Below are 22,130 nucleotides of genomic sequence, written 5' to 3' on the forward strand. Positions count from 1 at the left end.
TATGGTTTCTCGCCAGTATGGATTCTTTTATGTCTAGTCAAATCACTACTTTGTTTGAATGTCTTTTTACATTGATCACATGAGTATGGCTTCTCGCCAGTATGGATCCTTTTATGGACCGTCAAATCACTATTTTTCAGAAATCTTTTTTCACATTGATTACATGAAAATGGTTTCTCACCCGTATGAATCCTTTTGTGTCTAGTCAAATCCCTATTTTGAGAAAATGTCTTTTCACATTGATGACATGAGTATGGTTTCTCTCCTGTATGAATTTTTCTATGTGTCATCAAACTAATATTCTGAGAAAAGGTCTTCTCACATTGATCACATGAGAATGGCTTCTCTCCCGTAAAAACCCTCATATGAACAACAAAAGAAGATTTCCGTGTAAAATTCTTGTTACAAATATGATCACAGGTATTTATGCTGGTATATCCTCTCTCAATCTCCTAAATAAAATTTATATATCAAAACACAAAAAAAAACTATAGCAATTAAAAACTACAACAAAGATGATAATTCCATAGAAGCAAAGCAAGAAAAAAAACAGACGTCCAAACGAACAATAAGAATTGTAAAAGTCATATCTAATTCTGATATGTTTATAATTTACGATAAGGGCTATTGTAATAGACAATACAGACATATGTAAGAAAGTAGAAGGAAAATATTAAACAAGGATGATAAAATGTCCACAAACAGAGGTTGATACAATTTTATTACCCCCCCCCCCCCCCCCTATCTCTGGGTTATATAAACCCAACCACCCCCCCCTCACCCCAGATTTAGTTTTTATAATTATTTTTCATAATATTTAATATTTAATCCTACTTTAATTGTTCTAAATCAATGATAAATGGGCGGAGTTAGAATTTAATATTTGAGACAGGGGAGTAAAATGAGGGATTTCAAAGTTTGAGGTTTGTAAACACCCCTTTACCCCCATCCCAGGACGTATATGAGTAAGGGTGGTAAATATAAATAATACATTCACATAGAACTGGAAATAAATTAATATTATAGAAGAAAAACATTGATGACAACATCTATAAAAGCCAAGCTCAAATAAACCAGACTAGCAGAAAAATCCAGGTTTCTAAAGGGATAACACAATGACCAATAAATTGATGTAAATTCCCTTTAATGATGCACATAATTACCCTTTCTGTAGATTAAAATTAGTGGTTGAAACGATTGAACACGCAACTTAATGAACCAACCAATCAAAATTTACTATTGTCCCTTAAGTTGGTAAGCAAAAGAATAATAAAACGTTATTATAAAACTTTGGGTACCTCTGAGAAAAATCTACGATCTATCTATGATTGCATATTTCTTTAAAAAATTTGAAACAGAGCAGTACAGAAAGAACAAATTAGGAAATGGTCACCAAATTATTTATAAAACAAGGATGAAACCATTCAAAAAAGCGAAGCTAAGAAACAGGAGAAATATAGTTTTAAAAGCTATTGATCCATCTCAACCCAAGACTACTTTATCAAACTAACATCTTTGTACAGGCCATATATATATTTCAATAACTAAGGTTATCATTCTCAATCGTCTTGTAAAGGAAAAAACACAAATCAGTAAATAATACATACAAAAAGAAGAATTTTTGAAGAATCTGAATAAGATATTTAACGTTTCTTTTTTTCTTTTTGATTTGAAGAATTGTAGAGATGCATCGCATCTTTATAAAAGGTTATGTAATTAGAAATGCTGTTAAAATTAAATTTTCATAATTCATATTAATAAAAACACATACCTATAAACTTTTTTGACATTTTAAACATATTTACACTCCCGCTACATATCTATTTATGGTCTAATAGCAGACCATTTCAAAACAAACAAAAAAAACAGCTGAAAGAAAGGGTTGAAGATTTTGAATGGGCGTAGCAAGAGGGGATTGTGGTGTGGTTGTTATCAAGTAGAAATATAAATGTATAAGTTTTAACAAAATTGTAGTAAATTTGTTGCCAAACTGCTTAATTACAGAAAAATAATAATAATAATAGTTATTGGTGATGTCAGGTACCCCCTAGCTTAGGAGATAGCACATTTTACCTAACTACTACAGAAATCACCATACCAAGTTTGAAATTGAAAGAACAAATATAACATGACTAAATCAAATAAAAGAGTTTACTATTCCGGACAGAGGTACGGTCGGACCGACCTTAATTATAGGTAAACTTTGCTTTTGAATAGCATAAGAGAATGAGCCTGGTGTAATGGCATGAAGCACAAATAATATATAAATACCTTATAATAGAAAGTAGATCTGTATAAAGGATTTCTCTCTGTTCACTGTGAAAGTCAGTTACTGACTGACAATGATATAATTATCAACCTAAATCATAAACTATAGTTAACTATTGTTTTATTAAAATAAAAACTGTACAAAATCTCCGCCCATTTACTTAAATATGATACTTAAATAGGACTCCTCCCACTTTTAATCAGAAACTGGTCAAGCAATTGTTTTTGTTAAAAGGTTGTAATATTATTTTATACTGAATAAAGATTCTGGCGGCAAATTATTATTTATCATATTCATGCATTATTTGATGATAAAGATTTTTAAATATAAATATGTTATTTTGTCAACATATAATATTAATGTAATTTAGCGGCTCAAACAGAATAAATGTGAACTTAACCCTTACAGCTCGGGCCCCAATTCCCACCTTAATAGATCGGGGGGGGGGGGGGGGGGGCTCCAAGAGCCCCCCCTTTATCTCGGCTCCTGTTACAGATAAAGACGTAAAAATTTTTTCTGGTGGTTCATGTGTATTTTTAGAGAAAATTACTTTTCCTAGTCATAGCAGCCAGGCCGCTCCTTAGCCGCTTTTTAGCGGCCAGCCGCTAAATTTTAAAAAAGCTGTAGAGCGGCCAATTTTGCAGCTAGGATGACCAAATTTTAGGACGAACTTTTATTTTTCATAACTAAAAAATTACTTTTTCTGATCATCGCCAAAAAACGGCAAATTACGGAAACCGCCATTTTCGGCGGTTACGGCGGTAAAACGGCGGTTGGCGGCGCCAATTAATATTTTTATCTGTTTGATGTTGCTCAAGGATTTACCAAAAAAATTTATAGGACTCTAGCTGTAATAGAAGCCACGATATTCATGATATATGTCTGTAGTAAAAGCCGGACAAAAATCGGTCATAAAGTCGGTCAGGGAGCGGTCAAACGGTCATAACACATTTTTTCTCAGAAGGTCATTGATATCTAAGTATTCACCAAAAAAACTTTAGGTTTCTACTTATACACAAAAGTCATAATGTAGAAATTAAGATTTTTTTAGAATTTTTTTCTAATTTTGGTGCTACCCAACCGACTTTGACCAGACACCACGACCGACACAGACCAGATATCCTAATAAAATCAACTCTTGCCGACGTATAATTACTAAACTTAAAAAGTCATGAAGTCACAGCACTCCATCTTACCTACAAAAAAAATGAGATTGAAAAAACTAGAGGGGGGGGCTCTTGGAGCCCCCCCCCCGATCTGTAAGGGTTAATACGGACAGACGGTCAAAATTGGAGAAAGGCTTTGCACACAAAATATGATAAGAAATTAAAGTACCTTTCATGAGTTTATTCCACAATCAAAATTCCTCTGCAGATTTCTCTTCTGTGTATATTTGTTGCTGACTGACATTGATTCAATTATCAACCTAAAATAAAAACAATAGTTAACTCTTGTTCAATATTAAAACCTCACAAAATCTCCGCCCATTTACTTAATCAAGATGCTCAAATCGGACTCCTTCCCTTTTCAATCAGAAACTTGACAAGCAAAAGGTTTTTTTTATAAAGGGTGTGGAGTTATTTTAAAGAAAATTCTGGCGGCAAATTATTGTTTAGATAAATGAGAAACTTGAATAGGTTCAAGAAAAGATTTGGATTAATAAAAAAGAGATGAAAAATTGACATCTAAATTGAATGAAGTTTGTTAAGGAGTAAAACTCCGTCCACCCTACCCCCTACCCCAAGAAGCACACTATGATATTTGGAATTAGATTTATCCTCCCTCCCCAAACCCCTTTATAACCCCATAATAAATGTATTATTGCTTAACTTCTCACTATGGTTTTACAAATAAGGTACAACTTACCCTAGAGGTAAAACTTTTTGATGCGTCATTTAACCAAATAATGATAAAATACCCACCATCCTCCCCCCACAAAAAAAAGGCTTGGAGCTCCTTGATATTGACAAGCATATCACTTGTTATTATCGGCGAATATTTACAGCCCTTTCCTTATAAATATAAATATACTCAAAGATCTTGCAAACATCTACATTAATCAGGAAAGTTTAGCATTGGCCGCAAATAAGAAAATAACACCATTAAGGGAGTTGTCACTCTACCTAGTAGATATGACCCTCTTTATTTCCTCTCTGGGTAAAATCTTTAGTAATAAAAAAGATAATAACCTGTGTGTTTTAAACAAAATTAGTAGAAAACTTCTTTCTTATTGATATCTATACTTTGTGCATTCTTATTTTGTTATTAAGGGGGGGGGGGAAGTTTTGACACATTTGCGTAAACAGGGAGCATAGTCTTTATCTTTGGACTGAGAGGATAGGTTATTAGGGATAAAATCATTCTTATATGATGAATTTTCCCAAGTTTTAAGTTTTTTGGAGAGGCCTCCAGGTTCCGGAGCTCCAGGCCTCCAGGTCCTCTCTGTACAGGTAAAAATTAAAAAAATAAATTTTTTTTTTAAGAGTTAGAAGTCAACCTATGAAACAAAATATGCATATTTTTGAATGTTATTCACATATTTAAAGAAAAAAAATGACAGTCAATACCCAACTAGATTTAAATTTCTTTTTACATTGATCACACGAGTATGGCTTTTCGCCAGTATGGATCCTTTTGTGCTTAGTCAAATCACTATTATGAGAAAATGTCTTTCCACATTGATCACATGAGAATGGTTTTTCACCAGTATGAACTCTCTTATGGATAACTAAATTACCTCTCAGTGTAAAATTCTTGTAACAAATATCACAGGTATTCATGCTGATATATCCTCTCTCAATCTCCTGAAATTATTTTATTCGTTTGGCCAACAACTTTGGGGAGAAAGGTTAGCAACTCTATAATCAATACCAGAATGTCCGTATGTCGTTTTTTAACTTTTTTAAACAGTATCATCTATTTATGCAGTTTTGAAACAAATTTACTTACAATATTGTTTGTACTGATGCATTAATATTCTGCTAATTCAGTTCTGACAATCTACAAGTGTTAATGTTCGTTGTCCTTTATATCAGAGCTTCGCTTTTATGGATGTTGTCATCCTTGTTAAACTAAAAGAACCATTTATTATACCTAGTCAGAGTTAAAAGTATTTTGTTAACTTACTTAAAGTTTCGAACGGACGTACCAATATTCGCATGTCAAGATTATTAAAAATGAATAACCTGTGTTTTAGTAGAAAACTTGTTTCTTATTGACATCTATAATCTGTGCATTTTTATTTGTTATTAATTATTCTGAAAATAATATATTTACATTAGACAACTATATTATTTACACTACAAGATAAATAAACAAATTAATAAGTCTTTATAATGGAAAACAATAAAATCATTTATGCAAAGAATCAGTTATAAACATTCAAAGTTCTAATTCAAATAAAATGGAGATAGGATTAATGTGGAGATCCTGTAAAACCAAGTGAAAAGTAAGTATATTTAGAATTTAGAAACACCATAAAAAAATTTAATATTCGCATATTAATTGAAATAAACACAATAGCTACCTATTTATAAATGTATTAAAAATTGCAACAAATAAAGATAAAATGCAGATTTTTAATATGAAAAAAAAGATTTTTATTTTTATTTGAATTGAGCATTAATCCTGTCTCTCTAAATAAACATTTGTATCCTATGACAATTAAATGTTTATATTTATATTTTATGATGAACAATATCAATATCATCAATTCTATCTTCATTATAATTATGTTCACAAGAAAGAGGATCTTCTATTTCTTGTTTAATATTTTCTTCAATATTGTCAGCTCTCATCTGGATAGAAAGAGGATCTTCATCAAAGATTTCTTCTTCTTTAATTTCTTCTTTAACATCAACTTCTTCACATTCAATGAAACTAAGAGATACAGAAGGTTGAACTGTTTTATTACAGCTTTTCATCATTTCTAAATGTCCAGTGGATTTATTATGATTTGCTAAATCTGAACTAGAGATATAATGTTTGTCACAAAGATTACATGAGTATGGTTTCTCACCAGTATGAACTTTTTTGTGGTTAGTCAAACAACCCTTATTGGCGAAAGACAATCCACATTGATCACATGAGTATGGTTTCTCACCAGTATGAAACCGTTCATGGCGGGTCAATAAATCTTTTTGTGCAAATGTTTTTCCACATTGAACACATGAGTATGGTTTCTCTCCTGTATGAAGTCTTTTATGTTTAGTCAAATCACCATTCTGAGAAAATGTCTTTTCACATTGATCACAAGAGTATGGCTTCTCGCCAGTATGAATTCTTTTGTGTTTAGTCAAACTTTCGTTATGAGAAAATGTTTTCTCACATTGATCACATGAGTATGGTTTTTCACCTGTATGGATCCTTTTGTGTACAGTCAAATGACTTATTCGAGAATATGTCTTTTCACATTGATCACATATGTATGGCTTCTCACCTGTATGAATTCTTTTATGAACAGTCAAGTTACCACTAGTTGCAAAGGTCTTTTCACATTGATCACAGGAATATGGTTTCTCGCCAGTATGTACCCTTCTATGAACAACCAAGTGAGATTTCTGTGTAAAATTCTTTTTACAAATATCACAGGTATTCATGATGGTATATCTTATCTCAATCTCCTGAAATATTTTTATGGATTAGTATTAGAACATAAAATATTGTTGTACAGATATTTGTAGGTAAAAAATTGTTTACATAAAGTCAAGATAAAAAAGGTGAAATAAAGGATGACAAAAGCAAAACTAAAACAAAAATAAAATAAATCCAATAATTACATTATATAAAAATTGTTGTCAACTAAATAACTAAATGTTTATAAGTGCAAATAGCCTTTCTCGGAACAATAGTGGGTACAGATCCCTTTCTTTACAATTCTGATATGATTAAAATAATGACAAGAGCTATCAGTTAATGACATACAGACAAATGTGAAAAAACTTCACATTAAAAATTGTAGTAAGAAATTCATAAACAAGGATGACAACATTTATTAAAGCAGAGCTGAAAACATATAATGATTGATATGGTTTTACAGTATACGTTACAAAAAATTGTTTAATCAGAATATAAATGTATATATCTAAATTAAATTGTAAATAAATTTGTTGCAAAACTGCATAATTACAGGGTACTTTTTAAGGACATGTCATTGTCTACATTTTTAGAACTTGATTATAGAAATGATTCCTTATAATATTGTACCTTGTTATAAAATCAGATGAATATAGGATAATCATAACACATAAAAATTTTTTGTAAGAAAGGTTAAAAATCAACAGGTTTAAAATGGATGTAAATCAGTATTGAATAGCATAAGAAATAGCATAAAAAAAAATTTATCTTCTAGACATTTAATAAATCTCAGAGCATTACCAACAGACAAGCGGACCATGTAAATTAAATATTTGATGCTCATTGAAATAGAGAATCGTCATTAGTCATACTTGTTGAAAACCGGTAAAATATTTTTTGTGTGTACTTTGAATATAGTTTTACTAACAGGTTTAATAAAGGTCCGATATTTAAGTAAAAGAATAGAGGGGACAAGGGTTAAATAAATGTATGTTCAACTTTCATGAGGCGGAAACCCTGTGGTGACTTTAAATTGGGTCTTTGAATATCAGCCAATTGCATAAGAAATATTAACAAATCTAAGATGCTTCAAAAGAGGAGAAAGAAATTTGCTAGCAGAATAAAAAGGTTCAAACCACAGGAACCAGATAGCTGCCTGGATTATACATCTTTACATATACATTTATTGATCAGATAAAAATTCTAACCTAACTATTTCTGGAGTAAAGAACAAAAAAAAACTATAAATACCTTAAAAAGTAGATCTGTATAATGGACTTCTCTCTGTTCACTATGAATGTTAGTTACTGACTGACAATGATACAATTATCAACCTAAATTATAAACAATAGTTATATTCATTTAACAAAATCTCCGCCCATTTACTTAAATATGATGCTCAATGCGCGGACTCCTCCCACTTTTAATCAGAAGCTGAAGAAGCAAATATGATATGGTGTTATTTTCAATAAAGATGATGGCGGCAAATTTAGGGACGGAGGAGACATTGAGCTTATTATTAAACTAGTCCCCAAAGTTTTATGATTACGTTTTCTTATTCGTTTGACCAACAACTTTAGGGACTATAAATGCATTCTGATTGGTTAGTATTTTAAGTTGAGTGTCCAAACGTTTCAACCCAAAAAATTATACCTGCAGAAGGGGTAATTTTGTGTATTAACATTTGGAGTGTACATCAAGTTATCGGCCATTGTCTTATACATTTATAACCCTGCGGGAAATTAGTAAGAAAAACATACTAACTTTAAAATAGGGAAAATATTCTTCATTTATATGAAAAAGTCTGATTAGAAAGAGCACAATTCAAAGGTTATTTGAAGTGTTTAAACTGACAGACAACAATATTGTAGATTTGCTCTGCACATAAAATTTATATGAAATTAAAACAAGATACCCTTACATCATTATAATAAAGTAACAGGATGTCTGTTTGTCTGTCTGTTCCAAGGGATCTCGCTAACCGCTGAACCGAAGTGATTCTCCTTTACAGGATAGCTTCTCATAAGTCCTGGGAGGGTTAATAGTTCATTTGAAGGAGGGCACAACCAACATCCCTCACTTACCGATAAAGGAGCGGCATGGGGCACGACTGTTTAGGGTTAATGAAAGTAATCACATTTACCTGATTCATCTTAGTTATTTATTCAAATGAAGACTGGAAGAATTATACTTTAATTTCATTGTTATGAGTTATCTGAAAATAAATAAAAAGATAAGTTTTGATTTGCAAAATAAAAAAAATTTTTTCAACCAGATAATCTTAAATAATCAGCAATAGAAGAAAAATAATATATACAGATTTTATAAAGACAAAATAAGGGGTGGGGGGGAGTTTTGCCACTTTTACATACTCCGTGATTTTTAGGCTAGGTAAGACAATGTAACCTAAAAAAAAACAAATAACATATAGTCTAATATAAATATCAAGCCTAATAATAATAAAATAAGTGAAAGTGGCAAAACTCCCACCCCCTCCCTTTAATATTTACATAAAAAATAATACAATATTTACAAGATTTGGTATTTCACATAAGAAAAACAATCGTTCACATTATTTCAATTTTATGTTCAACGATTTCAATAGAATCTTTATCCTCAATTTCTTCTCCTTCTATTTCCTGTTTTATAGTTTTTTTTTCACATTCTCAGCCTCCATGTTGATAGAGAGAGGATCTTCATCAAGAGTTTCTTCTTCTTTTATCTCTAGTTTTACATCAGATTCAACACAATCAACAAAACTGGTAGAAGTAGAAGCAGGAACTGTATTCTTAGTAGATTCTAACTTCTTCAAATGATGAGCTGTTTTGTTATGCTGTGACAGGTTTGAACTTGAGTTAAAAGATTTCTGACATAAATTACAAGAGTATGGCTTCTCACTAGCGTAGACCTTCTTATGTAGAATTAAGTTGATTTGATGTGAGAAAGCCTTATCACATGTGTCACAAGAGTATGGTTTCTCTCCTGTATGAATCCTTTTGTGGGTTATTAAATTACTACTAGTAGTAAATATCTTTTCGCATATATCACAAGAGTATGGTTTCTCTCCTGTATGACTCCTCTTATGAACAGTTAAATGACTTTGACGTGAGAAAGCCTTATCACAAATATCACATTTGAATGGCTTCTCATCTGTATGGATTCTTTTGTGTCTTGTTAAATTGCTCTTACTAGAGAATTCCTTGGAACATATATGACACTTGTTCATGGTGGATTATTGATAATTCTTGAACCTGAAATAAATAATATTTAATGTGAAGATTGGTAATCTTATACTTTACCTAGGTAGCTAACCGGAGGATTAATAATAGACCAAGTCCTACCCAAGTAAGAATCCATCCATAGAAGTGGTGCAAGAAGAGGCCAATATAATAGACCTAGTATAGTGGACTCTTCAGATTCTTAATGACAATAAATAGACCAAGAAATATATTATTTGTACATTTTATGTTTTGATTATTTGATATTTTATATATGTTTCATTAGGCCTTTATAATTCCAGAGTATTAATATTTCTGGGGTTAAGATTTTTATCTACAGGAAAATTCATAGACCAAATCATCTTATGTATTACAGAGACAATGGTGGTGTCGCTGTCCACCTGGAGGAATGATTACACTGAGATCCTGTGGTAAGTTATGCTACTTTATTGGTCCTTTCAATGGTAGCAGCTGTCAAAAGCAGCCGATCTACGACTCAGTGTAATTATAAATCCAGCTTGGGCTCACCACTCTAATACATAACTGCGTCAAAACAAAAGACGTTAAAAACGGGAACAAACAACAGACCAAGTTTGTAAAGATAAAAAACCCCAGGAATAAATGTAAATCAAAATGGGAGATAAAGAAAATACTTCTTCGGGAGGTGAAATAAATGGGAATGGTGGAGCAAATACCAATATGAATGGAATTGGTGATTTAGATGCACAAAATAACGATGCGAATGGCGCATTAGGCGGCGCAACGGGCGGCGCAATGGGCGGCGCAATGGGCGGCGCAATGGGCGACGCAATGGATGGCGCAATGGGTGGCGCAATGGGTGGCGCAACAGGTGGCGCAACAGGAGGTAAAAATGGTAATTCTAACAATGGGTTAGAACAAAATGACGGCATCAATAAAAGACCAAGTACAGGTGTTAACAGTTTGGTAAACGAGGAAGTTTATAATAGACCAAGCAATAGTAACTTAAATGATTTAAACAAAAGTTTAAATAATAGACCAAATGAACGTGTTTTTAACAGCAAGGATGGCAACATCGCAGGTAGCGGCTATGATAATGAATATAATAGACCAAGTGAACGCGGTTTTTACAACAAGGATAACGATATCAATCGTAGCGAATTTAATAATGATTATAATAGACCAAGAGAACGCGGTTTTAATAACAGAGATGATAATTTTACACGTAGCGAATACAGCAATGATTATAATAGACCAAGTGAACGCAGCTTTCTCAACAGGGACGATAATTTTCCACGTAACAACCACGATTATAATAGACCAAGTGAACGAGGTTTTACTACCAGGGATGATAACTTTTCACGTAGCGGATACAATAACGATTATAATAGACCAAATGAACGTGGTTACATTAACAGGGATGACAACATTTCACGTAGCGGCTTTAATCAAGATTATAATAGACAAAATGACCGCGGGCTTTCCTACAAGGGGAGCAAATAATAGTAGGATGCTCAATAATGAGCAGATTAGACCAAATGAGGAAACATATAATAGACCAAGTAACTACAATAACAAGAATGGCAACAATATAAGTAGCGATTTTTTTGGAGGGGCAAGACCAAAAGACTATTATGATCAAGACGAAGTAAGACAATACAATTATGACGATAGACACAGACCAAATGATCAACAAAATAGACGTCTAAGTATTTTTGAAGACATACCTAGACAAAGACAATACATTTTCGAAGATAATCCAAGACAAAGACATGGTTTTTTTGAGGAAAATAGGCACAGACAAAGGTTTGAACAAGAAGGAAAAAATACAATTCCTGTCCCTTTACTCAACGAATATGCGGAGTTCGAAACCTGGCAAGCCTGTGTACTTGCCTGGTCAGCCACAACAGAACTTCCACTACACAAACAAGGGTATGTGCTAGCGAATGAATTGCCTAAAGAATCATCTAAATATGGTAATAATCTCAGGGATGATTTATATAGAGTATGCCCCCCACATAATCTCATAAACAATGTAAATGGAATAGAAGAAGTCATAAAATTTCTAAAAACCCGGTTTTATATTGATGAAGAAAAGCAAATATTCGAAGTAAAGCGTGAAATGTCCAATATACAACGGCGGCCCGGGCAGAATATACACGAATTCTTGATAGAATTCGAAAACCTTCGAGAAAAGTCGAAAGTTTTAGGAATAGAAATACAAAATGACCGACTTTTGGCCCTAACCCTTTTCGAAGCAGCAAAGCTTGATATTACAGAAGAAACAGTAGTAAGAGGCGTATGCCAATTTATGCTAAAAGACGGTAAAAGATACGAAACCGTTAAACGAAAACTACGTGAAGTCTGTAGCCGTTTAAACGAAAAACAAAATAATAATGAAAATATTTTCCTTACACAAAATTCTGGAAACTCAAATCGCGAAGACGACATTCACAACAGCGTTGATCAAGTATACCTAGCAAAAGGATGGTTGCCACCACGGAACGGACGATACCAAAATTCGGGAAATAGAAATAATGGCACACAAAATTCCCAGCCACGCAATGGACCAAAGATTACTTATAGAACAAAATCAACTAATCCTTTAGGCAAGGATGGCAAAGTAATGCAATGTTTATTATGTGGATCCTACACACATTTAGTGAAATATTGCCCAGATTCTTTTGAAAACAGAAAAAGATCAGGAAAAAGTGGATTTGACAAAAAGAAGAAATACAAAACCAGTTTTTTTGTGTGAATCATGAAACTGGAGAAGAAAAGGAGATTCTGGCTGAATTCACAGATTCAGAATCAGAGAAAGAAAGCAAAGAAAGTGTACATTGTACTGTGCTATGTTCAGACAACAAAGAGGAAATGAGTAACTTCACAGCTGAGGCCATTAACATGGCTGCACTTGACACGTGTTGTACGTCAAGTGTAGCTGGCGAAGAATGGTTGAGGATATATAGACAATCCCTCCCAGAAGGCATGAAACAGAAAATACAAGGACCGATAGAAAGTAGCAAACAATTTGTTTTCAGTAACCAAGGAAAACTGAAATCAATGGCAAAATACATTATACCAGTAAGAATAGGCGGCTGTGATAACGAGATAACTCTAGACATTATCAAGTCAGATATACCACTTTTATTGTCAAAAGGTGAAATGAAACATTTGGGAATAACTCTAGACATGAAAAATGATACAGGTACAATCAACGGCAAACCTCTAGTTTTAACAACCACGTCAGCTGGACACTATATCGTGGACCTACTGCAAGAAAGTGAAAAACTAGATTCAGTAAACATAACAGAGCTAGATCAAGACAATGATAGTGAACAAATGAAAGCTCTTTCCAAGATCCATCTACAATTCGGACACAGACCAAAAAGAATCTTTGTCACTATTCTGAAGGAGGCAGGCAAATGGAAAGAAAAATTCTCAGGTATGATAGACAAGATCATGGAAAAGTGTGAGGGTTGTTTGCTACGCCGTAGAGTACCAGACAAACCGGCAGTGGCACCCCCATTGGCTAGTGATTTTGGACAAGTGCTAACCATCGACCTGAAAGTATGGGACAAGAACAAGGGTATATACATTATGTACATGATTGATATGTTTACAAGATTCCAAGTAGCATCAGTGATTAGGAGCAAAGAACCAGGAGAGATTGTGAAAACCCTTCTACTAAAATGGATGCCAATTTTTGGACGAGTAGAGAAGATCCTAACAGACAATGGAACTGAATTCTGCAATGAAGAGAAGTTGCAAGTGCTTTTAACATACAGCTTCTCACCACAGGTGCACATGCACCCTATCAAAATGGTATGAACGAGAAAGCACATGGACTCACTGATGGAATAGTAAGATCCAACTTAAGAGACTATCCAAAAATGAGTCTAGAAGTAGCACTAGCATGGGCGGTATCAGCAGTGAACTCACTCACAAACGTTAGAGGTTTCTCGCCCTACCAGTTGGTGTTTGGTAGACAGATCAAGTTACCCAACATACTTGATGATCCTCCCCCAGCATGGGAAGAACCGACCAAGAGCCAAAGTCTCTTAGACACTCTGGAAGCTTTACACAGATCAAGAACTGAATACATTAAAGCAGAAAGAAGTGAGAGAATAAGGAAAGCTCTAAAGGCCAAGATCAGAGTGGCTGACACTGTCTATGAGAATGGTGATATTGTCTACTTCAGGAAGGAAGGAGAAGATGTCTGGAAAGGTCCTGCCAAGGTAGTTTTCCAGGACAGCAAAGTTATTTTCATAAGACTTGGAAGCATCTACTACAGAGTTAGTGCAAACAGACTCATCAAAGCCGGTAGTGAGCTAGTGAAGGAGCTAGAGAAGAAAGCTGACAAGGAGGAAGAAGTGATTCAAAAGGCTGCGAAAGACAAAACAAAGGACAAGGTTGAACAAAGAACGTACGCAACTAGGAGCAGACAACAGCTTTTAGATCAGGAGTTGAGTAAGCAAGAGTCAAACATGAATCAAAGACAAACCTACATTGATTTGCATAACTCAAACACGAATCAAGGACAGACTTACAATGACTCACACGTTTCAAACAATGACACTGTTGAAGAAACACCTGATCAACTAATTGAACCCCAAGACATGCATCAAGAAACAACCACAGTTGAAGAACAGAACAAGGACAGACCTGTGGACAACGATGATGATATAATCATGGAGGATGTTCAAACCACACCCCAAGTAGAGATTACACCTCAGGTAAACAACAAAGAGACTGGAACAGATACTACGAAGGATAGAGATGAAGGAGAAATGGCCTCTGAAAACAACAAAATTCCACTGCGCAACTCAAGAGGACGAAAGAGAAGACAAGCAAGTCAGAAGCCAACTCCATCTTTCAATGAAGATGGTACTCTCCAGAATGCAATGCATGTATTGAAAAGAAATGACAGAATAGAAATCCTTGAGAAAGGAAAATGGGAGAAAGGAAAGATCCTTAGTCATGGAGGAAAAGTGGGAGGGAGAAATGCTGGATGGTTCAATATTGAACTAGACAATGGAGAAGTATTCCATGATGAAGTATCAAAAAGAGATATAAAGTATGAAGGATCAAATGAACATACAATCGAAGAAGAGGAAGTTTTAACAGTAATAAAGTTGGACAGTGGCAGGAATCTAAAGATTCAGAACATTGATGAACGAAAAGTCAGAATAGATAAGGAAGAAGAAACAGCTTTTCTCATGATCTGTGAGGAAATACTTGCTGTCATGGTACCTAAGGAGAAAAGAAACTCTCCAGAATGTGAACAAGCAAAGTTTGAAGAACTGAACAAGCTAAAAGCCTTTGATACCTATGAAATAGTAGAAGATAAGGGACAAGACAGAATAACCACAACATGGGTACTAACAGAAAAAGGAACGGAGATCAGAGCAAGACTAACAGCAAGAGGTTTCCAAGAAGAAACAGATTTTCCAACAGACAGCCCCACAGTGCAGAAACAATCAATAAGACTAATATCTGTATTAGCAGCCACTAATAAATGGACAATTCATACAACAGATATATCATCTGCATTTCTTCAAGGAAGTCAAATGGATCGAGATGTGTTTGTTAAACCTCCAAAAGAAGCGGGACTGGTTGACAAGCTTTGGAAGCTACACAAATGTCTATATGGACTGAAAGATGCCAGCAGAAAGTGGTACATGAGGATTTTGGCAAAGCTAAAGGAATTAGGTTTCAAAAAGTCACCACTAGACAAAGGACTTTTTTACCTAATCAAAGATGGAAAACTGATAGGACTGATCGGAATACATGTGGATGATTTCTTCTACGCAGGCACAAAGGAATTCATGGAAGAAATTATGCCACAAGTGCTAGGAATCTTCAAAGTCGGAAAGTCAGAAGCCAAAGAATTTATGTACACAGGTTTCTTTTTCAAGCAAGACAATGAAGGAGTAACCGTGGATCAAGATAGGTACATTGACCAAGCCAGTTTACCAGATATTGATATAAAGAAGATCAAAGACAAACAGAGGGAAATGTCCCAGACGAACTAACTCTACTTAGACAGATAACAGGAGTGCTAAACTGGACTGTGAGGGCAACCCGTCCAGATCTGGCATTTGATTGCGTAGATTTATCCACTAATTTCAAAGGTGGATCAGTTGCAGAACTGGTGAAAGCACAAAAATGTGCGGAAAGAATGAAACAGAGCAAAGTCTCGGTAAGATTACCTGATTTGAAAAACTTACATGACTGTCAAGTTTGGGTCTACACCGATGCAGCTTTCAGAAATCTGAACAACAACACAGATAGCTGCGGAGGATATGTTATCTTTATAGTAAACATCAAAACAGGCAAAGCAGCAGTTATGGAATGGAAATCGAACAAATTGAAAAGAAAAGTGCATAGCACTTTAGGTGCAGAAACCCAGATTCTTTCAAAAGGAATAGATGCTGCACTAGGAGTCAAAACTCAGATCAAAGAAATGACGAACGGAAAGATTGATCTTGTAGTCAGAGCAATTACAGATAACAGATCTTCAAGAGATGCAATCTACTCAGAATCTGAAGTAGAAGAAAGAATGCTTAGAGCAGACATAGCTATAATCAAGGATATGATAGAAGACGGAACAATTCTAGAAGTCCGATGGGTAGAAGGAAAAGAAATGCTGGCAGATCTATTAACAAAGAAAGGTGTCAAGAAGGACCCTCTACTGGACGTGATTCAGAATGGTTCCATTCCTAAAAAGGCTCTAGATCTCATCCTACACTAAAAGGAAGGGATCACAACCATGTAAATATGTACATAAACCAATTTCTACAATTAAAAATAAATGTTCATATTTTAGTAAAATTTTGAAAAAATAAAGATGCAGAACACCTAAGCTGGGATAATTTCAACGTTTTGGTACGAAGACAATAATCAAGTGTTGGCAACTCCATACAAGAGAACGCCGATCTCCGAAAATATGAAACGCGGCATAATGCGCGTAAACTTGATTTCTCGGTAAAAGAAAATGACGTAGCAAAAAGTCATTTTTTTCTTAGTGAACAAGCCCGCAACATCACAAATTTTCCATCATCTGAATTGTCCCTGAATAAAAGTGAATCACAATTTTAGAAATCAGTTTATTTTCCTGTTTTTCAAAAGTTTTTTATGACAGATTTCCCTCATCGCAAACCCACAAAAAGTTTTTTTTCAAGATCGTTAAAAACAGACCATGCATAAAAATTTTTTCTTTGTTTTCTCAACCATGTTCTTTCATTTTTCAGAGATCTCATTCAAACATGCCAAGAGTGATTGACGTGGTATTCTCATCATTTTCGATGCCCCCGCGTATCTGGGATGAAAACCTGACGCGAATTAAATGGTACAGCCTCAAAAATTATGACCTAAGGAGCTGCACGGACACAGTGTTAGAGGCAGTTAGGGACCAGAGACAGGCCAAGAACATTCTTGTGTCCTGTTATCAGAAGTATGCTGGTTCCATGGAGGTCTCAAAATTGGCTAAACATTTTGAAGAAATCGTGAGCGCCGTAAAAGCGCAATCTAACAATATGGTTGTTTTTGGGACTTGTTTTTTTATCCCTAACAGCTCGTCGGTATGGGACAAAGTAGGTGAACTCAACGACAAGATAAGAGCCTACAATGACGCACTAGAGATGCCCCCATGTAACCTACACAAAATGGGAACCACCTGGGTCTCTGACCAGGACCGAACCCTCAGGGTGAGAGGTATGTGCTATATTCAGTTTCAACTGAATTTAGGTATGGGAATAGACTTCAGCATCGAAGGGCTACTAAAGATCAAGAGTTTTGTCATACAAACCTTTGACAACTCATTCACCCCCTACAGCTACAAGAGACAAACCAACCCAGTTCGTGTGAAAGTGCCTCCCCCTCTCTGTAAGACCCCCGGATACATGCAGAACGAGTTCCATATGCAGGAGCTGCGTGATAGGAACTTGGCTGGGAGGCCAGCTTCGACAGGAGGTGAAAGACGAACCATTCTCACTTGGGGGGAGTGGAAGCCTGAGGGCTGGAGATGCTGGGACGTTTATAAGAGAAACACATTATGGACGAAAGAGCAAAGAGAGCGTGCACTTGAACGCCATCTAGAGGACCTTCATCAGTCAGACGCTCGTCCTATTTGGAATGAGCAGAATAAAGCAGATCAAGAGAAAGATCTGATTGACTTCTCTGGTGATGCTGCTGAAGATCAAGAGGTCGAGAAGCTCACCCGTGACATGTCTCTGGCGGACGAGGAGGAGGAAGGAGAAGTAGAGGAAGAGAGAGAATTAGAGGAAGGAGATTATATTGAAGGTTACATAAGTCCTGATGAGTTTGGTATTGATAGATACAACAAGGTGAATGAGGAGTTAGTCAGATCTTACAGAAAAGAGATTGCTAACAAGAATGGACAAATTGCAAAGGAGAAGGCAGCATCCCGCCACTGGAAAGGAACAGCAAGCAAATGTGAGGATGAGAACATAACACTAACTGACGATATCAACTACTATAAACGCAGGGTCAAGGTGCTTGAAAGCCAGTTGAAACGTGTCAGCGACGAATACAGATACCTGAAGAATCTTTATGAACAAAGTGGAGTAAAGAGAGCCACAAAGGTTGTAAGAAAGTTTGCCAAGCGTAAAGATTTCTTTGGAGAGATTTAAACCTCCACTTGTCTTAGTGAAATGATTTATACATAGACCAAGCATATATCATCTAGTGATATGTGATTAAGATATAATAATAGACCAAGGTTTTAAGCATTTAAAAAACAATAAGAGACAAATTATATGTAATGTGAAGATTGGTAATCTTATACTTTACCTAGGTAGCTAACCGGAGGATTAATAATAGACCAAGTCCTACCCAAGTAAGAATCCATCCATAGAAGTGGTGCAAGAAGAGGCCAATATAATAGACCTAGTATAGTGGACTCTTCAGATTCTTAATGACAATAAATAGACCAAGAAATATATTATTTGTACATTTTATGTTTTGATTATTTGATATTTTATATATGTTTCATTAGGCCTTTATAATTCCAGAGTATTAATATTTCTGGGGTTAAGATTTTTATCTACAGGAAAATTCATAGACCAAATCATCTTATGTATTACAGAGACAATGGTGGTGTCGCTGTCCACCTGGAGGAATGATTACACTGAGATCCTGTGGTAAGTTATGCTACTTTATTGGTCCTTTCATTTAACATTATTCGACACTGAGTAGAAAAGGAGTATTTTTTTGCCATTATTATTTTATCTTCAAATATTAACTGCTTTCCAAATAAGTAGAGATTAGGATAGACAATATTATTTCTTAGTTTGGTGCTTATTCTTAAAGAGAATAGTGAGAATAAGCAAAGCATCCCCCCTTAACCCCCCCACCTTCTTCTAAAACTATAAATAACTAGAAAGTAAAAGGTTGTGATAATTTTTTTTTTCATGCCTTACCTCTCCTGTAGCTGAACCTTGCAAGACCTGTTGTGTATTAGCCCTGCGGTGCTACCCGGTATCCAATGTAAACTGATATAACCTAACATAAATTTAACCTAAACACAGAAGACTAGCCTGCAATGTAAAGGTGGGAAGGGGATTCTGAGATTGATTAGACACAAATATTAGGGAATCATTCTCATATTACACTCCAACAAAAAGTAAAAAAACTTTAATTTGAAAATATACCTATGTTTTCTTCCTTTTAATGTTTCAATAAAATTATAATATTTAGTCTTGTTTCATTTTATACTCTGCCTGAAAATAAACATACATTCTTATTTTACAAGTAACACAATTTTAATTATGAGAACTAATTAAATATGAGGAAATGATAGATATATAATGGTTAACAAAAATTAAAGTAGGTATTTCGGCATTCAAGAGAAGGACAGAAAAAATATAAAAACAGAAACAGCATCTACATGAAATAAAATAAAGGGGGAGGTAGGTTGTGCTAAAATTCCGTAAATGTGTGTGTTTTAAGGCTTAAAACAGTAGTAGAACGATAATATTCACTAAATATGTGTAATACTTATTGAATAGAACCATAGACAAAAAATTTTATATATTTATATTTAATGAATATTATCGTTCTACTACTGTTTTTAATCCTTAAAAATTACACCTTTACAGAATTTTAGCACAACAACTTTCCCCCTCTTTAAATTTTTTTATCAATTAGTTTTCCACAAACTTAGGTTAGGGTAAATTGGATATGTACAAGGTAGTCCGCAAGGTTAGGACAACACAGGTTTATTGTTTTGATAAAAAATAAATTAAAATTTGCTACCATGTAATTTTTAAAATATTATAATTCATATTTTTCTGATATCTGCATTATAGATGTTTGTATTATTTTCACAAAAACAACATGACAACCCATTTAGTGATTACTTATAAATATTCATCAAGCAAACAAAATATATACAAAACTACCTAAGTATTTAATATGTATATAATTATAAATAACATTTTTTCAAAGCATTATGATTTTTTCTTTAAAATTGATTTGGAGAATCAATAATATTTACACATTACATCAAATCTTAAATACAAACATAATAAAGCTCTTGCTACAAGATATTTACAACAAATTCGTAATTTAGGTTCATTCATTTATAAAACATTTTTATTTCTATCTACTTAAACAAATTCTTCACTCTCAATTCCTTTTTCCTCTTTTATTTCCTCTTTTATAATTACTTCCACACTCTCAGCCTCTATGTTGATACACAAAGGATCTTCATCAAGAGTTTCTTCTTTTATCTCGAGTTTTACATCAGTTTCAACACAATCAACTTAACTGATTGTAAGTAAAAGGTGGAACTGTATTTTTCAATTGTAAATTAAGAAGATGTCCAGCTGATTTTTTATGTTGTGTAAGCTCTGAGTTTACGTAATAAGATTTCTTGCATAAATCACATGAGTATAGCTTCTCCCCTGTATGAGTCCTCTTATGGACAATTAACTCTTCATTTGTATGGTAAGATTTATCACATGTATCACAAGAGTATGGCTTATTACCTGTGTGGATTCTCATGTGTACAGTTAGATCACTATTTGTACCAAAAGCTTTTTTACAGATTTTACAAGAATAAGGTCTTTCAGTGTGGGTTCTCTTATGAACAGTTAAATTACTTAGTTGTGCAAAAGACTTTTCACATGTATCACAAGAGTATGGCTTCTCCCCTGTATGGATCCTCTTATGGACAGTTAATTTACTTTTTTTTGTCTGAAAGCTTTTTCACATGTATCACAAGAGGATGGCTTCTTTCCTGTATGGATCCTCTGATGTAATGTTAAATTACTCTTTGAAGAGAATTCCTTGAAGCAGATATAACACTTGTTCATGATGGATTATTGTTCTTGAACCTGGAATAAAAAAATATAATGTAATACTCATGTAGAATAAAAACAATAACTTAAAGCCTTTTTAAATTTTTAACAATCATTCAAATACTGATTTTATTACTACAGTTACTCTATAAATAAGGTGTTTATCCTTAATAATATCTTTAATAATAAGATTATGCTACATGATATTTGTAATATAGAAAACTAACTTACTTTACTTTGCTAAACTTAAATTTTCTTTCTTATTATAATACTACCTAGAGTCTCAATTCATTACATTCAGTCTGAAAATAAATATAATAATAATTTCAAAAGTAACACAATTCTAATAATGAGATCTAATCAATTAAATGTCAGAAAAGGAGAAATATATTGAATAACAAAAGTTAAAGAAGGTATACAACACATTTTGGCATTCAAGAGAAGGATAAAAAAATATATAAACAGAACAGTATCTTCATGATTTAAGTAAAAAAAATTAATTTTTACAATTTTATATCAATTAAAATTTAGGATAGGGTAAATTGGGTTAGGTTAGGGCAATGCAGATTTATGTTTAATCAATAAACAATAAAGAAAACAAACACTTATTTTACAAATAACAATATTTCAAAGAATCATGATCTTTTGTTTAAAATTGATTTTGGATAAGCAATATTATTTACACATTACATAAAATCTTAAATACAAACAAAATACAGCTTTTGCTAAAAGAGGTATACAACAAATTTGCAATTTAGGAACAAT

At 33.8% G+C, this 22,130-nt stretch overlaps 1 protein-coding gene and 1 long non-coding RNA gene across 2 annotated transcripts; both read right to left on the bottom strand.

Annotated features, from left to right (window-relative positions):
• Positions 1-391: 391 nt before the first annotated feature.
• On the bottom strand, positions 392-5,528 carry LOC145312289 (uncharacterized). Its single transcript, XR_013876986.1, has 5 exons — positions 5,455-5,528; positions 5,007-5,073; positions 3,605-3,695; positions 2,272-2,359; positions 392-452 (listed from the first exon to the last, which is right to left on the bottom strand). It is a non-coding gene; the product is annotated as an uncharacterized LOC145312289 (long non-coding RNA).
• A 232-nt stretch (positions 5,529-5,760) lies between these two features.
• LOC145312658 (uncharacterized) lies at positions 5,761-21,669 on the bottom strand. Its single transcript, XM_080151917.1, has 4 exons — positions 21,597-21,669; positions 20,834-21,401; positions 8,096-8,168; positions 5,761-6,891 (listed from the first exon to the last, which is right to left on the bottom strand). Exons 2-4 carry the CDS (start codon positions 21,067-21,069, stop codon positions 5,947-5,949), a joined length of 1,254 nt encoding a protein of 417 aa, XP_080008043.1. The 5' UTR covers positions 21,070-21,401; positions 21,597-21,669; the 3' UTR covers positions 5,761-5,946.
• Between the last annotated feature and the right edge of the window lie 461 nt (positions 21,670-22,130).

The sequence above is a fragment of the Acartia tonsa genome, chromosome 2 (assembly GCF_053477335.1).
Source record: "Acartia tonsa isolate MP-2025a chromosome 2, ASM5347733v1, whole genome shotgun sequence".
Classification (NCBI taxonomy): Eukaryota; Metazoa; Arthropoda; class Copepoda; order Calanoida; family Acartiidae; genus Acartia; species Acartia tonsa.

Coding starts and splice junctions, on each gene's coding strand:
- LOC145312658 (XM_080151917.1), bottom strand. CDS start 21,069: ATGAGAATCCACACAGGTAATAAGCCATACTCTTGTGATACATGTGAT. Junction 8,169..20,833: donor CCACCTTTTACTTACAATCA/GTTAAGTTGATT, acceptor AGGTTGATAATT/GTATCATTGTCAGTCAGTAA. Junction 6,892..8,095: donor ATACAGATCTACTTTTTAAG/GTATTTATAGTT, acceptor AAAATATTTCAG/GAGATTGAGATAAGATATAC.